This window comes from Hyla sarda, chromosome 4, assembly GCF_029499605.1.
Source record: "Hyla sarda isolate aHylSar1 chromosome 4, aHylSar1.hap1, whole genome shotgun sequence".
Classification (NCBI taxonomy): domain Eukaryota; kingdom Metazoa; phylum Chordata; class Amphibia; order Anura; family Hylidae; genus Hyla; species Hyla sarda.
The window spans coordinates 276033297-276049893 of record NC_079192.1 but is presented as its reverse complement, the minus strand read 5'-3'; the positions used below and the strand labels follow the sequence as shown (position 1 = coordinate 276049893).

The following is a 16597-nucleotide window of genomic DNA, read 5'->3' as shown; positions in this document are numbered from 1 at the left end:
GGGTCCGATTTTATTTTAGCCTTTTTGATAGATTAGAGGAAGAAAAGAAAATAATTTTAAAAAGTTGCAAAACTAACACAGTCAGTCAATGTGTTAGGTGCTAGAATCCAGATGCATCATTTAGTGCAACAGTACATGGCTACCTGAAATGAATCTTAAATGATGGAATTACAAAGATTCAGGTAGAAGTCTGATGGCATGTACTGTATGTTAATGGAAATACAATTGCTCACAAGCGCTATTATCTCTGTATTTGTATGCAGGGAGCACACTGATCAGGTTACGGTGTATGACACTAGTTAATTTAATATCAATATTTAATGCATTCCAGCATGTAACACAAGACAAAGCTGCCACACACCTATGTTATTATATCTATTTCAGTCGACTCAGGAACACATTAAAATGAAAGCCTAAGATTCAAAGCACAAAGTGTCCAAGCCCTACGCCAAAAATAGTTCCCAGAATATATGCTAAATGTATCCACAGGGCTTCACTCACCGAACAGTGGCCAAAGATTGCCCTAGTAGTATGTTTTGGTTTATTTTTATTTTTTATCTTTTTCCTGGGAGGCATCGGGGGAGCAAAGGAAGGTATGCATCTTTTTATTTTTTACTGCTGGCAGTATGGAGGACAATTTTTCCATCCTGGAGTACTCCTTTAACACAAGGGGCTCTTTATTACGGTACCTTATTTGTTGACATCAGCTTGGGAACAGTTAACACTAGACTTTTACCGTATATACTCGAGTATAAGCCGACCTGAGTATAAGCAGAGACCCCTAATTTCAACCCAAAATCCCAGGAAAAGTTATTGACTCGAGTATAAGCCTAGGGTGGGAAATACATCATCCCCCCTGTCATCATCCAGACCTGTCATTAACATCTTCATTATCATCACCGCCTGTCATCATCCAGACCCTCATCATCATCACCTGTCATCATCCCCTTGTCATCATCCCACACATCCCCCCTTCATCATCCCCTTGTCATCATCCCCACCCCCCTTCATCATCCCCTTGTCATCATCCCCACCCCCCGTCATCATCCCCTTGTAATCATCCCACACCCCCCCCCCTTCATCATCCCCTTGTAATCAATCCCACACACCCCCCTTCATCATCCCCTTGTCATCATCCCCACCCCCCTTCATCATCCTCTTCTCATCATCCGCCCTCAGTGGTCTTCAACCTGCGGACCTCCAGAGGTTTCAAAACTACAACTCCCGGCAAGCCCGGGCAGCCAGGTTGAAGACCACTGCGGCCTTCGACATCATCCAGCCCCCTCTCACCCCCTTTAGTTCTGTACAGTACTCACCTCCGCTCGGCGCTGGTCCGGTGCTGCAGGGCTGTCCGGAGAGGAGGTGGTCCGGTGGGATAGTGGTTCCGGGCTGCTATCTTCACTGGGGAGGCCTCTTCTAAGCGCTTCGGGCCCGGCCCCAGAATAGTCACGTTGCCTTAACAACGACACAGAGGTACGTTCATTGCCAACGTACTTCTGCGTCATTGTCAAGGCAACGCCTCTATTCCGGGCCGGAAGCGCGGAGAAGAGGCGCCCCCGGTGAAGATAGCAGCCCGGAACCACTATCCCACCGGACCACCTCCTCTCCGGAATAGAGGCGTTGCCTTGACAATGACGCAGAAGTACGTTGGCAATGAACCTACCTCTGTGTCGTTGTTAAGGCAACGTGACTATTCTGGGGCCGGGCCCGAAGCGCTTAGAAGAGGCCTCCCCAGTGAAGATAGCAGCCCGGAACCACTATCCCACCGGACCACCTCCTCTCCGGACAGTCCTGCAGCACCGGACCAGCGCCGAGCGGAGGCGAGTACTGTACAGAACTAAAGGGGGTGAGAGGGGGCTGGATGATGTCGTAGGCCGCAGTGGTCTTCAACCTGCGGACCTCCGGAGGTTTCAAAACTACAACTCCCAGCAAGCCCGGACAGCCGATGGCTGCCCGGGCTTGCTGGGAGTTGTAGTTTTGAAACCTCTGGAGGTCCGCAGGTTGAAGACCACTGCGGGTGGAGAGTTCACTCGAGTATAAGCCGAGGGGGGGTGTTTTCAGCACGAAAAATCGTGCTGAAAAACTCGGCTTATACTCGAGTATATACGGTAAATGTATATTAGAATACTGCATGTTAAATCTCTCGCATTATCTTGTGCATCCTGGTGTCTCTACATGAATTTCAGGATTTTTTTTTTCCCTTGCCTGAGGCATAATCTGACAGTGTCCCACCCTTAGAAGGAATTTTTACTTACAGATAATAAAACAAGCATGAAAGAAGTTTTACGTAAAGTAATACTAGTCAATCAAAACACATACTATATTCTTTGGCATAATAGCAGCATAAAACAGACAGCTGCAGTGCCACACACTAAAAGCCTTTTAACCCCTTAAGGACAAGGCCCATTTTGACCTTAAGGAACACAGACAGACAATTTTATTTTTGCGTTTATTTTTTCCTCCTTGCCTTCTTAAATTTATAACTTTTATATTTCCATTCCCAGACCCATATGAGGGCTTGTTTTTTTGCGTGAAAAGATGTACTTTGTAATGACATCACTCGTTTTACCCTAAAATGTATGGTAAACCCCACAAAAATTTGTGTGTGTGAAAATATTTAAACGGAAATCATAATTTTGCAAAATTTTTTTTTTTTTGGGGGGGGATGACGAGGGCGTTGTTTTTTTTCGAGCTGTACACTTTGCGGTAAAAATTACATGTTTTCTTTATTCTCTGGGTCAATACGATTAAAATTATACTCATGGTAACATATACATTTCTATTATTGCACTGCTTTTAAAATACCTTTATTTTACACTTTTTAAGTCCCCATAGGGGACTATTTATAGAAATCATTAGATTGCCAATACTGTTCAGTGGTATGCTTAGGTATCAGTATTATCGGCGATCTTCTGCTCTGGTCGGCAGATCATTGCAGAGGACCCCGGGAGATGGATGGAGGCAGGTAAGGGGATCTCCGTCCGCCATCTTGGCTGTTCTGATCCCCGCAGCAGTGCCGCAGGCGATCAGCTCAGCCATTATAAGTGCCGCAGATGCCGTGATCTGTATTGATCACGGCATCTGAGGGGTTAATAGCGGAGATCAGCGTGATAGCTGATGTCCGCCATTCCCAGCGTGTCCTCGGCTGCCGACAGCCCCCGGAACCCACCGGTAATGAAGCAAGCACATCTCCTGCGCTCGTGTCACAGCTGTGCCGTAAATGTACGGCACTGTGCGCTAAGTGACACTATGCAGCGCTGTACATTTACGGCGCATGTCTTTAAGGGGTTAAAAAGGTACAGAAGTTGTTTGTCTAAAGACCAATAAACATAAAACCTAGAAAATTAGGAGAAATGCTCTCTCTCTTCGTTAACGGGATTTCAGAAAATTGGCCATTTCTGCACCTTGCTGAAAGTTTTGCCGGCATATCTATTGGTGATATTTTTACATACTGTGTGGTTTTAATGTTTAGTGTTTTAATGTTTAGGTGTAAGCAGCCTGAATCTTCTATATAGTCCCTTAAAAGCCTTTCCTGTCAGCTCTTTGGGTGCTGGAGCAGAAGAGGCATACAGGAGTGTTTAATAATGAATAACCCTGCACTCCGGGAACAGCCTTAAAAGGGTATCCCAGGAATTTGTATTTATTTATTTTTTAGATCAACTGGCTCCAGAAAGTTAAACAGATTTGTAAATTACTTCTATTAAAAAATCTTAATATTTCCAATAATTATCAGCTGCTGAAGTTGAGTTGTTCTCATCTGTCTGGCAACAGTGTTCTCTGCTGACATGTCTGCTTGTCTCGGGAACTGCACAGAGTAGAAGAGGTTTGCTATGGGGATTTGCTTCTACTCTGGACAGTTCCCGAGACAGATGTCAGAGAGCACTTAGACAGAAAAGAACAACTTAACTTTAGCAACTCATAAGTACTGAAAGGATTAAGATTTTTAATAGAAGTAATTTACAAATCTGTTTAACTTTCTGGAGCAAGTTGATATATAAAAAAAGTTTTTTCCTGGATAACCCCTTTAACAGTGCCAAGCCTTTGTGTCTATCAACTCATCTTCATTCTCAGGATAAAACATATTTTAACATTGCAAATGAATAATTCTGAAATTAACATGATGCAACTTGACACAGTATATCCAAGGTCACAGCATGCAAGGTGGTTTAGGATAATGTTAAGTTTTGTTCTTTATAGAGTCCTTTTTTAAATGCAACATTTCCAAAAAAGTTGCCTTTTTCAACATCACATTAAAAGGAGGAGTCCATAAAGAACACAGCTTGAACATTATCCTGAGCCTCTGTGAGCTGTGACCTTGGATATACTGTCTATTTGGACCTGGGCTGGCTGTCTGGATAAATGCATGGTGGATGGTTTCCAGTGATGTCTTTTTTCTACTATTTGTGTAGAATGCCACTTGAGTTTGTTTCAGATACACAAAATGACTTCTAAATTAATTAAACAATTCAGCATGTATAGTTTAGTGATCACATACTGAGTGGACGGTGAAGAGTTTTGCAGAACAGTACAATCTTTTGCTAGATCAGAATTGCTCTAGTTTATAAAATAATTGTTCTCAGAGTATTCATCGGATTTACTACAGAGGCAGACTTCTGGAACATTAAAGGGGTAAATCATCCCTAGACATCTTATCCCCTATCCAAAGGATAGGGTATAAGATGTCTGATCGCAGGAGTCCCGCCGCTGGGGACCCCCATGACTTCAGCTGCCGCCCCCCAAGACATCCGGGGCATGGAGCGAACTTGCCATCCAGAGGCTCGTGGCATCACGGTCACACCCCGCTCGTGATGACACGGCCACGCCCCCTCAATGCAAGTCTATGGGAGGGGGCATTGAGGGGGTGTGGCCGTCACATCACGAGCGGGGCGTGACATACAGTCACGAACCTCCGGCACTGTACCTGACACGCTAAACGAATGCCAGGTGCAGCAGGGGACCCCCCCGCGATCAGACTTCTTATCCCCCATCTTCAGATAGGGGATAAGATGTCTAGGGGCGAAGTACCTGTCACGATCACACCCTATCGGTCCAGCCAAGACAGAGAGAGTGTGATGGTGCAAGGGTTAAAGCCACCAGACCTCTGGGTATCCACTACTAGTCCCAGAAAGTCACCAAATTAACCCTTAGATAAATGTGTTTCCTCCAGAGCTGCCTTCAGAAAGGTGAGCTCATATATTTAGAGATCAAAGACCAGAGCTGATTAATTAAACATTTAATCTGATAAAAGGTATCACAGTGCTGACTATATAAAAATACAGAAACAAATGACATACAGTTACAAAAATATGAAAGAGTTTGGCAAGGCAAGTTCAGAAAACAAAAGATGAAGTTCTTACAGCATGATGATATAGCAGTCCATGAGAGAGTGAGTTCCAGCTGTTCTTAGGATGGTCTTGTCAGCTTGTTGCACAGCATTGAACACCTGACTGAGTCTAGCATTGTTTAAATATCATATCTGCTTTCTTGGGAGGGAGATTCCATTCCCCCCTCCCCTCTGATCTCACCAGGGGGTCTTCTCTCTTCCTGGCCCCTTATCTGTTTGATTATATGATGGGACCAGAGTGCATGACTTCAAAGGAGAATGCAATACACAAAAGGACACACCGTCCGAATGACCTCTCACCCATGTCCTGGACAATCCATCACACACAGTCATAACTTATAATACACATATAGGATTTTAATAATCAGGCCTTGGGCCTGACAGCACCCCTTTAAAAATTCATGTTCAACAGAAAACATTTGAGGGAAAGGTTTTAAATAGGTAACACTCTTTAAGGGTAGGGTCACATGGAGCGCATCTGCAGCGTATTTCACGTTGTGGATGCACAGAGGGCAAATTGGTGCTAAAAACGTGCACATTTTTGCACAGTGGGCCCAAAAAATTGCAAATTTGTGCAACACATTTTCAAGAAAAACAAACAACTTGAATGTACTGTGCCATGAATAGCTTTTTGCAGTGGATAGGGATTTATCAACTGCAACTTTTTAAAAGCAGTAGCAATTTTTTTGCACATTCACACTAGGTATGGCCGATATTATTGGCCGATAATCACGATTTTGGGCATTATCGGTATCAGCAATTATCTTGTCGATAAGCCGATAATGCCCCGCCCCCACCGCACGGCGACCGCCACCCCCTCGACCCGCCGCACCGGACCTCCGACCCACCGCACCGCATCGCACCCCCACCGTGATGCTAGGCGGTATACCGGTATTGATTTTTTCCCATACCGCTATACCGGTCGGGCCCCTCCCCCACCCTCCGAGTCAATAAAAAAATTAAACTTACCCGTAATGGGGGTGGTCCAGGCCATCCTTCCTTCATGTAGTGTCCGGGGGCGTTCCAGGTGGAGGGTGGTCCGGTCCGGGCTGTCCTTCTCCCACGGTCTTCTTCTCCACTCCGGCCTAGCACGCTGCATAGACGCCGCTACGCCGTGACGTCAGGTGCGTCGCTGCGCACGGGCGTCACTGCGCAGCGACGTCTATGCAGCGTACTAGGCCGGAGCCTGCCCGGAGTGGAGAAGAGGACCGCCGGAGAAGAAGGACAGCCCGGACCGGACCACCCTCCACCCGGAACGCCCCCGGACACTACAGGAACGATGGATGGATGGCCCGGAGCACCCTGGCAGGTAGGGGAGAGAAGCGGGTGGTGGCGGCGGCGGTCTATGGCCCCGCAAAAGCCACTGCAGATCATTGATTTAAAGCGCCCGCTTTAAATCAATGATCTGCAGCGGTGTCGCAGGGGGTTAAATAGCAGATAACTTATACCAGAATATCGGTATAAGTTATCGGCTATCGGCCCTAACCTGCACTGATTATCGGCCCTAAAATAACGATATCGGTCGATCCCTAATTCACACCAGCCAAGACCACATCTCAGCTATTGTGAGATGAACAACATGTACCTTCACTAGAGATGAGCGAAGTTAGTGATTCAATTCGTCACAAACTTCTTGGCTCAGCAGTTGCTAACTTTAGCCTGCATAAATGAGTTCAGCTTTCAGGGGCTCCAGTGGGCTGGAGACTCTCTCCTAGGACTGTATCCACCTTTTCCAGCCCACCGGAGCACCTGAAAGCTGAACTCAGGCATGGACAACCCTACGCATTTGCTAGAGCTGTGTACAAGCACTCCTCCATTAGACTTCCAAATAATAAGGAGTATCAGACAATTTTTTTATGAGCAGATGGGAGGAATTGCAGTGATAACTCTAAACTGTGCAAACGTTGGTATTTCCTGGTAAAGGGAAATTTAATATCTGTTGTTGCTAGATGAAGATACGCTCTTCCTCTAATACAGCCTGTCTTTTCCCTGCCTGCAGACTCATCTAAAGCAATACAGTAGACTGGTAGCAAGATCAAAAAAATTGCAGCTACGCCCCTTTAAATCTAAGTCTATGCACAAACAGAAAGAAACACTTACCCAAATACATTACAAGGATGTAGATTTCATGCAATAAACAAGAGCTACAAATAACTCTCTAGTTTAGCAGATATGACCTGGGTCTTTAGACCCAGCTAGTAACACAAGAGTTTTCCCTGGGATATGAAGAAAAATAACAAAATGAAGGCATTAAAAAAAAGCTATATCAACCTGAGAGTGATCATGTGAGAATAAGGTTACGTTATCACTATAGAAAGGTTTTTATACGGTTTTCTTGTTTTATGCCATTTCATCCATTTAGTAAAATTCTTCTGAGCCTGGAAAACCCATTTAAGGATGTAAACCATAAACCTGTACTTAAAGTGAAGTGCTATTACAAGGTGGAGCAAAATCTTTTATCGCATTGTTAAATAGGATCATAAATGGGCTATAAAGCTGGAGATGTGTGTCAGATTCAGGCAGCTGAACCTCACATAGGAAAAAAGTCTTCGAAAATAGCAGTATAGGAAATAGATTGTTTAGAAGTGTGCTACATGTTTTCTTACCAAATAGGGGAAATACAAAGCCCTCATCCTCAGCAAACAGAGTTTAGTTTGTCTGGAAGCATGTTATTACAGAGAAGAAAGGGTTACAGGGGTCATCTGATAGGAGAATCACATGACACAGCCAAAATGGGGGATCAAGACAGCATCTAATGCTGTGGCCAAAATGCTGTTCAAACTTTCTTACTTAATGTTTGATTTTTGGGTGTTTCAAAGGCCTATTACAAAGGACCTGGGGACCCTGCAATCTCCGGTGATAGGGGGTATGTTTTTAGGAGCTTGAATACACCTTTAATATGGGTAAGCCCTGTCAAGGCTGTAGTGAAGGAGCCTGATAAACACTCTATACCTGTTTGCCTTCAGTTGTTGCAAAACTACAACTTCCAGCAAGCGGAACAGTGGAATGATGGGAGTTGTAGATTTGCAAAAGCTGGAGGCACACTGGTTTGGAATCATAGCTCTATACAAAGAAATGTATTTCTCTATTAAAATGTATTTGTGTTGTGCTAAACTTCATCAACAGACTTTAGTTAAATTGAAGAAAAAAAAACAGTAAAATCCTAGTCATGGTGCTGACTAAGCTGATCATAGGAAGAAAGTTGAGCTACACTGTTTGCACAGTCAACACACAAGCCAATACAACTGATAAGGAAAGGTGGCATAGGATATAAACAAAACACTATTAGTCACAGCAACCGACGGCCAAACAACAGTACGTGCACAGAGGAGAATGGTCACTTGATCATAAGGTTAATCTCATTTGCAATGATTCATATGACGATAATTGAAAATCTATAAAAAGAGAAAACTCAATGACCTCATTGTAGGCCAAAGTGTATAGTTCATGTATATCTCAAATAGCTTGGCTTTAGGGATATGTAAGGCGTGTACATTTTTGGTGTTTTTTGCAAATTTGTAAAGACAATGAGATTTACAAAGCAAAATGCCTAAATTTCTGGATAAAATGAGGCCTTGAAACAGGAATTCCAACTTAAAAACCACTTTCACAGGATAGGCTCTTGAGAACGGGGACCAGAGTTGCAGCTCGAAAAGGAGTGTGACGATGTACATGTCCACCGCTGATCCATTCATTGTTCATGGGAGCACAGGAGATAGTCGAGATATTTCCAGCTTCCCATTAACATTCAAGGGAGCAGCCTTGTGCATGTGTGACCCTCTGAGATTGTTGGGCATTCCAGTAGTTGGGACCCACCAATACCAATCTGTCACATATCCCTCATCCTGTGGAAGAGAGTTTTAGTCGGTATACCAGTTTAAAGATTGTTTAAAGGCAAAAGTTTATACATTTTGCTTTGTAAACTTTTATCCCCCTCCAGATAGGGGATGAGGGTTTTAAGTTTGAATAACCCTTTAAAGTGTCTGGAAGAAGGGGCATAGCAGAGTCATAACACATGCCAACCTGTTTGAATGGTGCAAAATAATGGTGAAAATTACACTTGCCAAAAAGGTGGCATCAGGATAAGAAAACTAAACAGTGAAACAGGTCAAGCAAGAAGAGCCAAACGTCTCATTATACATGCACCATTTTTATGTTTGTTCAGATTTTAGAATTTGCTCCCAATATATTCATTTTATTATTGTTCTGTTGAAGTGCCCAAATTTCCATTCCTCAAGTGAAAAAATAAATAAATAAAAAAAAAAAAAAAAACTGTGGCCAGTTCTATTCCATTCTATCACATGAACAATGACCTTAAAGGGTTATTGACATTTCAATAAACTTGACATGTCACATAGACATGTCAAAAGTTTATATTTGTCAAGGTCTCAGAGAGCCTCTCCGAACATTAGATATAGCAAGGTAAGGCGCATGTCAGCACACCGCTCCCCGGCTTGCTGCTCACTCTGACTGATTACAGGAGACAGGCTCCATTTTAAGTCAAATGAAACCATCTCCAACAACCAGTTCAAGCAGTGAGCCAGGGAGTGAAGCTCAGAACCACATGGTTCACCTGGCAAATATATATATATATATATATATATAATATATTTATTTATTTATATTTTATTTATTTTTTTTATTTTTTTTTTATTGCAGGAGGTCTCAGAACTCTTAGGTCTCAGAGTCATATTGTGACATGTCTGAGAGTCATGTCAAAAATAAATTTAAATGACTAACATTGATCTCTAAATTCAAGATACCAATTTTTCTTTACTCAGACGCTTGCCAATGAAGAGAACCTGAACATCCCCATATATATTCGATGGTTTGTTGGTCATACCAAAATCTAAGGGTTCAGTGGATGTTCGCCCAATGCGTACCTCACCTTCAAGCACTACAGTTCAAATTGAAATTAATGGGCCATCCGTTTAACCTCTTAAGGATGCAGGGCATACCTGTACGCCCTGTGCCCGGTATTTAAAACCGGGTCACACTGTGACCCCGCATCATACCGGGTCGGTCCCGGCGGCTAATGATAGCCGGGACCCTGGGCTAATAGCGTGCGGCACAGATCGTTGTGCCACACGTTTTTAACCCTTCAGATGCGCGATCAAAGTTGACTAAAGTAAAAGCCCCCCGGCAGCTCAGTCGGGCTGTTCGGGACTATCAAGATAAAATCGCGATGTCCCGATCAGCTAGGACGCGAGCAGAGGTCCCCTTACCTTGCTCCATCGCGTCCGATGAGCTACAGGCTTGAGCAATCAACCCCCATAACACTGATCCATGCAAAGCTATGGCTTTGCAGGGATCAGTGTAAAAGATCAGTGTGTGCAGTGTTATAGCTATATCACTTCAATAAAAAGTGAAAAAAAAAGTTAAGGTCATTTAACCCCTTCCCTAATATAGAAGTTTGAATCACCCCCTTTTTTCCATTAAAAAAAAAAAAAAAAAAAACGTGTAAAAAAAAAAATTACAAAAAAAAAAATTTACATATGTGGTATTGCCGCATGCGGAAGTGTCCGAACTATAAAAATACATCATTAATTAAGCGGATTGTTTGTCACTTTTTATATCATGAAAAAATGAATAAAAAGCGGTCAAAAAGTCTGATCAATACAAAAATGTTACAGATAAAAACTTCAGAACACGGTGTAAAAATTAGCCCTCATACCGCCCCGTACGCGGAAAAATAAAAAAGTTATAGGGGGTCAGAAGGTGAGAATTTTTAACATATAAATTTTCCTGCATGTAGTTATGATTTTTTTCAGAAGTACGACAAAAATCAAACCTATAGTAGGGTATCACTTTAACCGTATGGACCTACAGAATAAAGATAAGGTCATTTTTATCGATAAATGCACTGCGTAGAAACAGAAGTTATAAAATGACATTTTTTCTTCAATTTTGTGGCACACTTAATTTTTTTTTCCATTTCGCCGTGGATTTTTTGGTAAAATTACTAATGTCATTGCAAAGTAGAATTGGTAGCGCAAAGAATAAGCCCTCATATGGAATTTTATGTGCAAAATTGAAAGCGTTATGATTTTTAGAAGGTGATGAGGAAAAAATGAAAATGCAAAAACGGAAAAAAATGCTGAGTCCTTAAGGGATTAATGCGATGGATCCTTCAGAACAAAATGCTCTTTGTAGGCTTTGTTCAATCTAAAATACTGTTAATCATGAATGGTGCCTCCCTCAACATTAGATCAAAAAACCCTTTTATTTTGAGTGTTTCAACAAGAGTTTCTAAATGATTTTTATTTAGCTGCAATGTAATTAATATGAAATATAGTTACCTGTATCTTTCATCATGTAATGTTTGTGAAATAAGGGCATACTCTCTTTTAAATTGTAATTTAAGGGTCTCAATGTCTTCTACCAGCTGAGACTGAGCTTCTCTTATTTCTCTCAGTTCATCTAGAAAGACGGCAAGATGTTGACTGTCATTAGTATTTGTCCGCCCAGCATCAAATGGCTGGTTTCCATTGCTGTCTGCAGAGCCAGATGTCCCACTCGAACACTCATCATCGCTGACATACTTTGGTTTTGTCATTATTGTGGCACTACCACTCAAATTCCGGGAACTGGTTTCTGAGTGAAAGTCATCAAGGGAATTCTTAAGATGAGCGATGTTATCGGCACTTCCAAACTTATTTTTAATAAGGTTTGCAAACTCCCTTGATTTGTTAAAAACAAACATTGGCGGAGTCAAGGATACCCCCGGCATACCCATTTTTAAAGATTCCACTGGTGCAGCAGGCCGAGAAGTGCTGGAGACATCTTTTAGTGAATGTTGAAGGTCTTTCAAGTTATCTTTGGAAATATCCTTGGTACTTTTGGTGGTGGAGCCATTTTGCTCTAGTTCCTTTAACTTTTTATGATATTGTTCTAGTTTTTTCTGCAGCTGTGCTATCGAGTGAGCAGATTTCTGGTTCTTCTTTTCAAACACTTGTTTAATTCGACTTGCCTGCTGTTTATCTGCACTGTTTACCAGTTTCAAGTACTCTGCCACATTGCCATCACGGGCACTTTGTTCAATTTTAATCTGCTCGGTTACTTTCAGAATTTTCTGCTTTAGGCTGTCAGTAGAGAGTTTGACTTTGTGAAAGTCTAAGATACCATCAGGTATATCGAAGTTAAGGTTGGTATCCGATCCTCCACGTCTGATGTTTAGAGGCAAGCTGAGTGTGTTCATATCAGACCTGTCCACCTAGAAAAGAAAACAAATATTACTCAACTTGGACTGGACTTCTCTTCAGATATATTTGCCAGGCTGGCGTCAGTGTGTTTTAAATTGCTTCTCCTATATACAGCTCTACGAGGTAAACATACTTAGAGCCAAAAACCATGATCATATTCCATCAATGATACAATTAAAAATTAACAAATAAGAGGACTATGGGAAGTTGTGAAAATTCATCTCAAAATCAACACAAAATAAAAAAAATGTAATAATGGTTTTACACATATCGCTGCAGCATTTTTTATTTTTTTTTGAAGGGAAATATGTATTTGAGTAATCAGACCCATGACCGGCTGCACCATGCACTTCTAATATGGATGCCAAAAATACATCCATATTATGATCATGTGAAACTGGCCTGATGGGTAGATCTATCACTTCAAGCTATTTCAAGAAAGTATTTTTCACTGCAATACTCTGCAGTGCAATAAACTGCACTGAAAAACTACTCAGTCGGAAGGCTTTCCCCATTACTACTATCCCCCATATTATGCAGATATGGAACAACTGTGTGCACTTTAAAAGGTTATGATCTAGCTCTCTGCCCATCTGAGAGCACCTAGATGCTTGCATAGCAAACTAACGAAAATGTCTATCTTTAGAAAGTGACAACAGCAGGGACATACTTAGAACCCCAATGACGTGTACCAATCAGTGCACACAAATGCATAAAATCATTATAAATCCATATACTTTATTAAACTCACAAAGTTAAAACATACATAGAAAAGTACAGAATATATAAAATAAGAGGCCCTGGATCACTATAGAAAGGCAGGTATAGGTCTGTATGTGATATAGTATGCCGGAATAATCACATGAATATATGGCAATAAGGGTTAAGGATACAGGTAAACCGCAGTATAAGACTGTGACAAGCGTGTGTCAAATTGGAAAGAACATAGCCCAATGCCCAAGCAGATTGTCAAGAATGCCCTAGGGGTTGGCAGGTATGGTCTGGCATTCTTGACAATCTGCTTGGGCATTGGGCTATGTTCTTTCCAATTTGACACACGCTTGTCACAGTCTTATACTGCGGTTTACCTGTATCCTTAACCCTTATTGCCATATATTCATGTGATTATTCCAGCATACTATATCACATACAGACCTATACCTGCCTTTCTATAGTGATCCAGTGCCTCTTTTTTTATATATTCCGTACTTTTCTATGTATGTTTTAACTTTGTGAGTTTAAAAAAGTATATGGATTTATAATGATTTTATGCATTTGTGTGCACTGATTGGTACACGTCATTGGGGTTCTAATTTAGAAAGTGCACTCTCACTTTTGATAGTAAGTTGTTTGTTCTCCTTTTCGGTGTTAACAGCAGGGACATACTTACAACATAGGCATTTGCTTTTATGACTATATAATGGTCTTACAAATGCACCTCTAGGACCTATATTGAGAACAGGGGTCCCCAGCTATCCTGGTGAGGTGACTGCTCGCTGCCCCTTCTCAAGTAGAATAAATAAAGCAGTAATTGCACATGTGAGCATCATTCTATATTTTATTCTATGCAAGCTATGTGAACAGTTAAAGGGGTATTCCAGGATTTTTTTTTATTTGACTATGCTACAGGGGCAGTACAGTTAGTGTAGTTCATAATATAGTGTCTGTACCTGCGTGTGATGGTTTTCTCACAATTCTTCTGCGATTTTCACCCCAATATTTATTTTTATCAGCATACAAAATGACTGCTGTCTCGGATTTTTCCCAGCTTGCAATGCGGCCGAGACCTGACTCACTAGTCAGCTGATGACAGGGAGCCTGTCTGCTTCAATGGGTGGAGCGATCAATCTGCAACTAATGCAACAGCTGTAGGCACCCTGAAAACCACAGGTCTTTTGTTTCAATGGGTGGGGTGGCTGATGTGTGGGAGGGAGGAAAATGGAATTGTGGGATTTGTAGACAAAAAAACATAAGTCAAACAGGAAATACAAGTTCACAAAAAGCTAGCACAGTATTATGGTAATCTCACAACATAGCCATTTAGCCCAAGACAAGCGCAGATCCTTCCTAAGCATGTCCATTACTGTCTGCCAGGTACATACTAAAATCACCTTATGGTGGATAACCCCTTTAAGCAAGATTGCAGCACCTTTCCATTCATTCTTATTGGAAGTGGACATGCTATAACTATGTGATGGGAATAGTTATTTGCTTAATAAACTTTTAATAGAACCCAGAGAACAGCTTTGAGCTTTTATGCAGCCTATTTAGCCATTTACATAGTACCGCAACAATTATAATTAAACAAGTCCTAGCGGAAAAGTGCTTACCATGCACTTCACTTCCATAACAGAGATGGGGAACGCCTCAATTCCCACATGTCAGTGCACACCTAGACGACTATAAATTTACCACCTTACTAATAGTTACTGAAAAGTGTTTTATGTAATTCATCTAATTAGACGTTTAAAAAAATCTGTTACTTAACACCTTTCTCTAAAATACGGCTACTGCCACACATTTACATTTTATAGCAGTGATGGCCAAGCTGGCACATTATGGGAGCCTGAAATACAGCCCTCAACTACATCCGATGGCCACATGTTATATTTAGCCAGTGCTAGAATAGGTAGAAGGAAGGTATGCCCACAGCCTGTTTAGATGGCCATATCTACAGTATTTTGCCTCTGAATCTAGCTAATAGAGTAGGGAATAGATTTCCTACCTACCCTTCTTCTGGGAGCAATTATGCAATAGGGGGGGGGGGTTCATTACTTAACTACTGGGGGGCATTTCTTAGTGTTATTGAGGGCCTCATGTTCTACTTTCACCTGAGGCTTCTGTGATAAAAATATCCTTGAGGGGATACATAATGAAAATATTCCCAAACTTCTACATGTATTTAGAATGCATCTTAGGCCCACTTATTTATAGGCAATGGAGGGGGAAGAGGTGTTTGGCTGACATGGATGATCAGCAGTTCTGAACATGGGATGGACACAGGAACATGGTCTGATTGAGGGAGGTCAAAGGAATGTCTGGCTGCTGGGCCCCCCAGCGATCTCCGGCCCGGCACCCTGGCATTCTGAACACTTATGTGACGTCATACCCCCTCCATTCACGTCTGGGGGAGGGGGCGTGACAACTGTGGTGCTCAGGGAGGGGGTCAAAATAAATAAATCCTCACTGCATTGATTCCCATTCCTACAGAGCTTGGTCTCACTGCATAGCATATACTGGTCTCGACAAGTAAGTGACACCTCAACCAGTATTGCAAAAGAGATAAGGAAGTTCTGTGCAGTGGTCCCAAGATCTGTCATAACAGCAAGGGATCGGGGCAGGAGAGTACTCGTTTTGTTTTGTTACTACCCCTGTCTGAGCACATTATCCCCAGGACACATTTTAGCTTATATTTAACTGCTACTGCAAAAGTTAAAGTGTTGCTTAGAAAGAAATATCACACAAAAAGTTCAAAGCAAATATAAAAAAAAAAGAGTTTACTTCATTTATATCCCAAAGCTTCAATGCAAATGCTATAAAATCTCCCACAGGGCATAGTTTAATCCTTAAATTGTGTTCCGGCCATGACTACTTTTCCAAGTACCAACTGCACATGAAATGAACATTAGCAGGTAGCAAGTGCTTCATTATGAGAAGAGGAAATTAAAACTACTCCCTGCCACATATAATATGTGCCTCACATTTAGCTGACAAACCATGCAAAGACGTATAATGTTCTTGCTGCTCTTATAGAGCCAATCATCTGCTCTTCAGGGCAATTGTTAACCAAGCTGTCCTGCTCCTTTCATGTGAAAATAACCAGCAAACAGGGTAGAAAGTACAGGTCTCATACTGCGCTTCAGGAACCTCTATTATCACAGAAATACACATCAAACCTTCATCAGAAGGCCTTTATGTAGCAAGCTAAGGAAGAACACCTCTATGGGTATTGTATTGCAAACAATAAAACCCGCTACCTAAAAGTAGACTGGAGCTTCCCCTTTGTTCAAATCTATACTAAGATATAAAGGAAGTGCAAAAGTAGCAGTAT

General features: G+C 41.9%; 1 protein-coding gene across 1 annotated transcript in view; it reads right to left on the bottom strand.

The window, feature by feature from the left end:
• The window catches only part of TMCC3 (transmembrane and coiled-coil domain family 3), an 87055-nt gene that overhangs the window by 18684 nt on the left and 51774 nt on the right, over positions 1-16597 (bottom strand). Inside the window, exon 2 of the mRNA XM_056574325.1 lies at positions 11644-12557. Within this exon, the coding sequence (XP_056430300.1) occupies positions 11644-12557 (914 nt within the window). The remainder of the gene's footprint in view (positions 1-11643; positions 12558-16597) is intronic.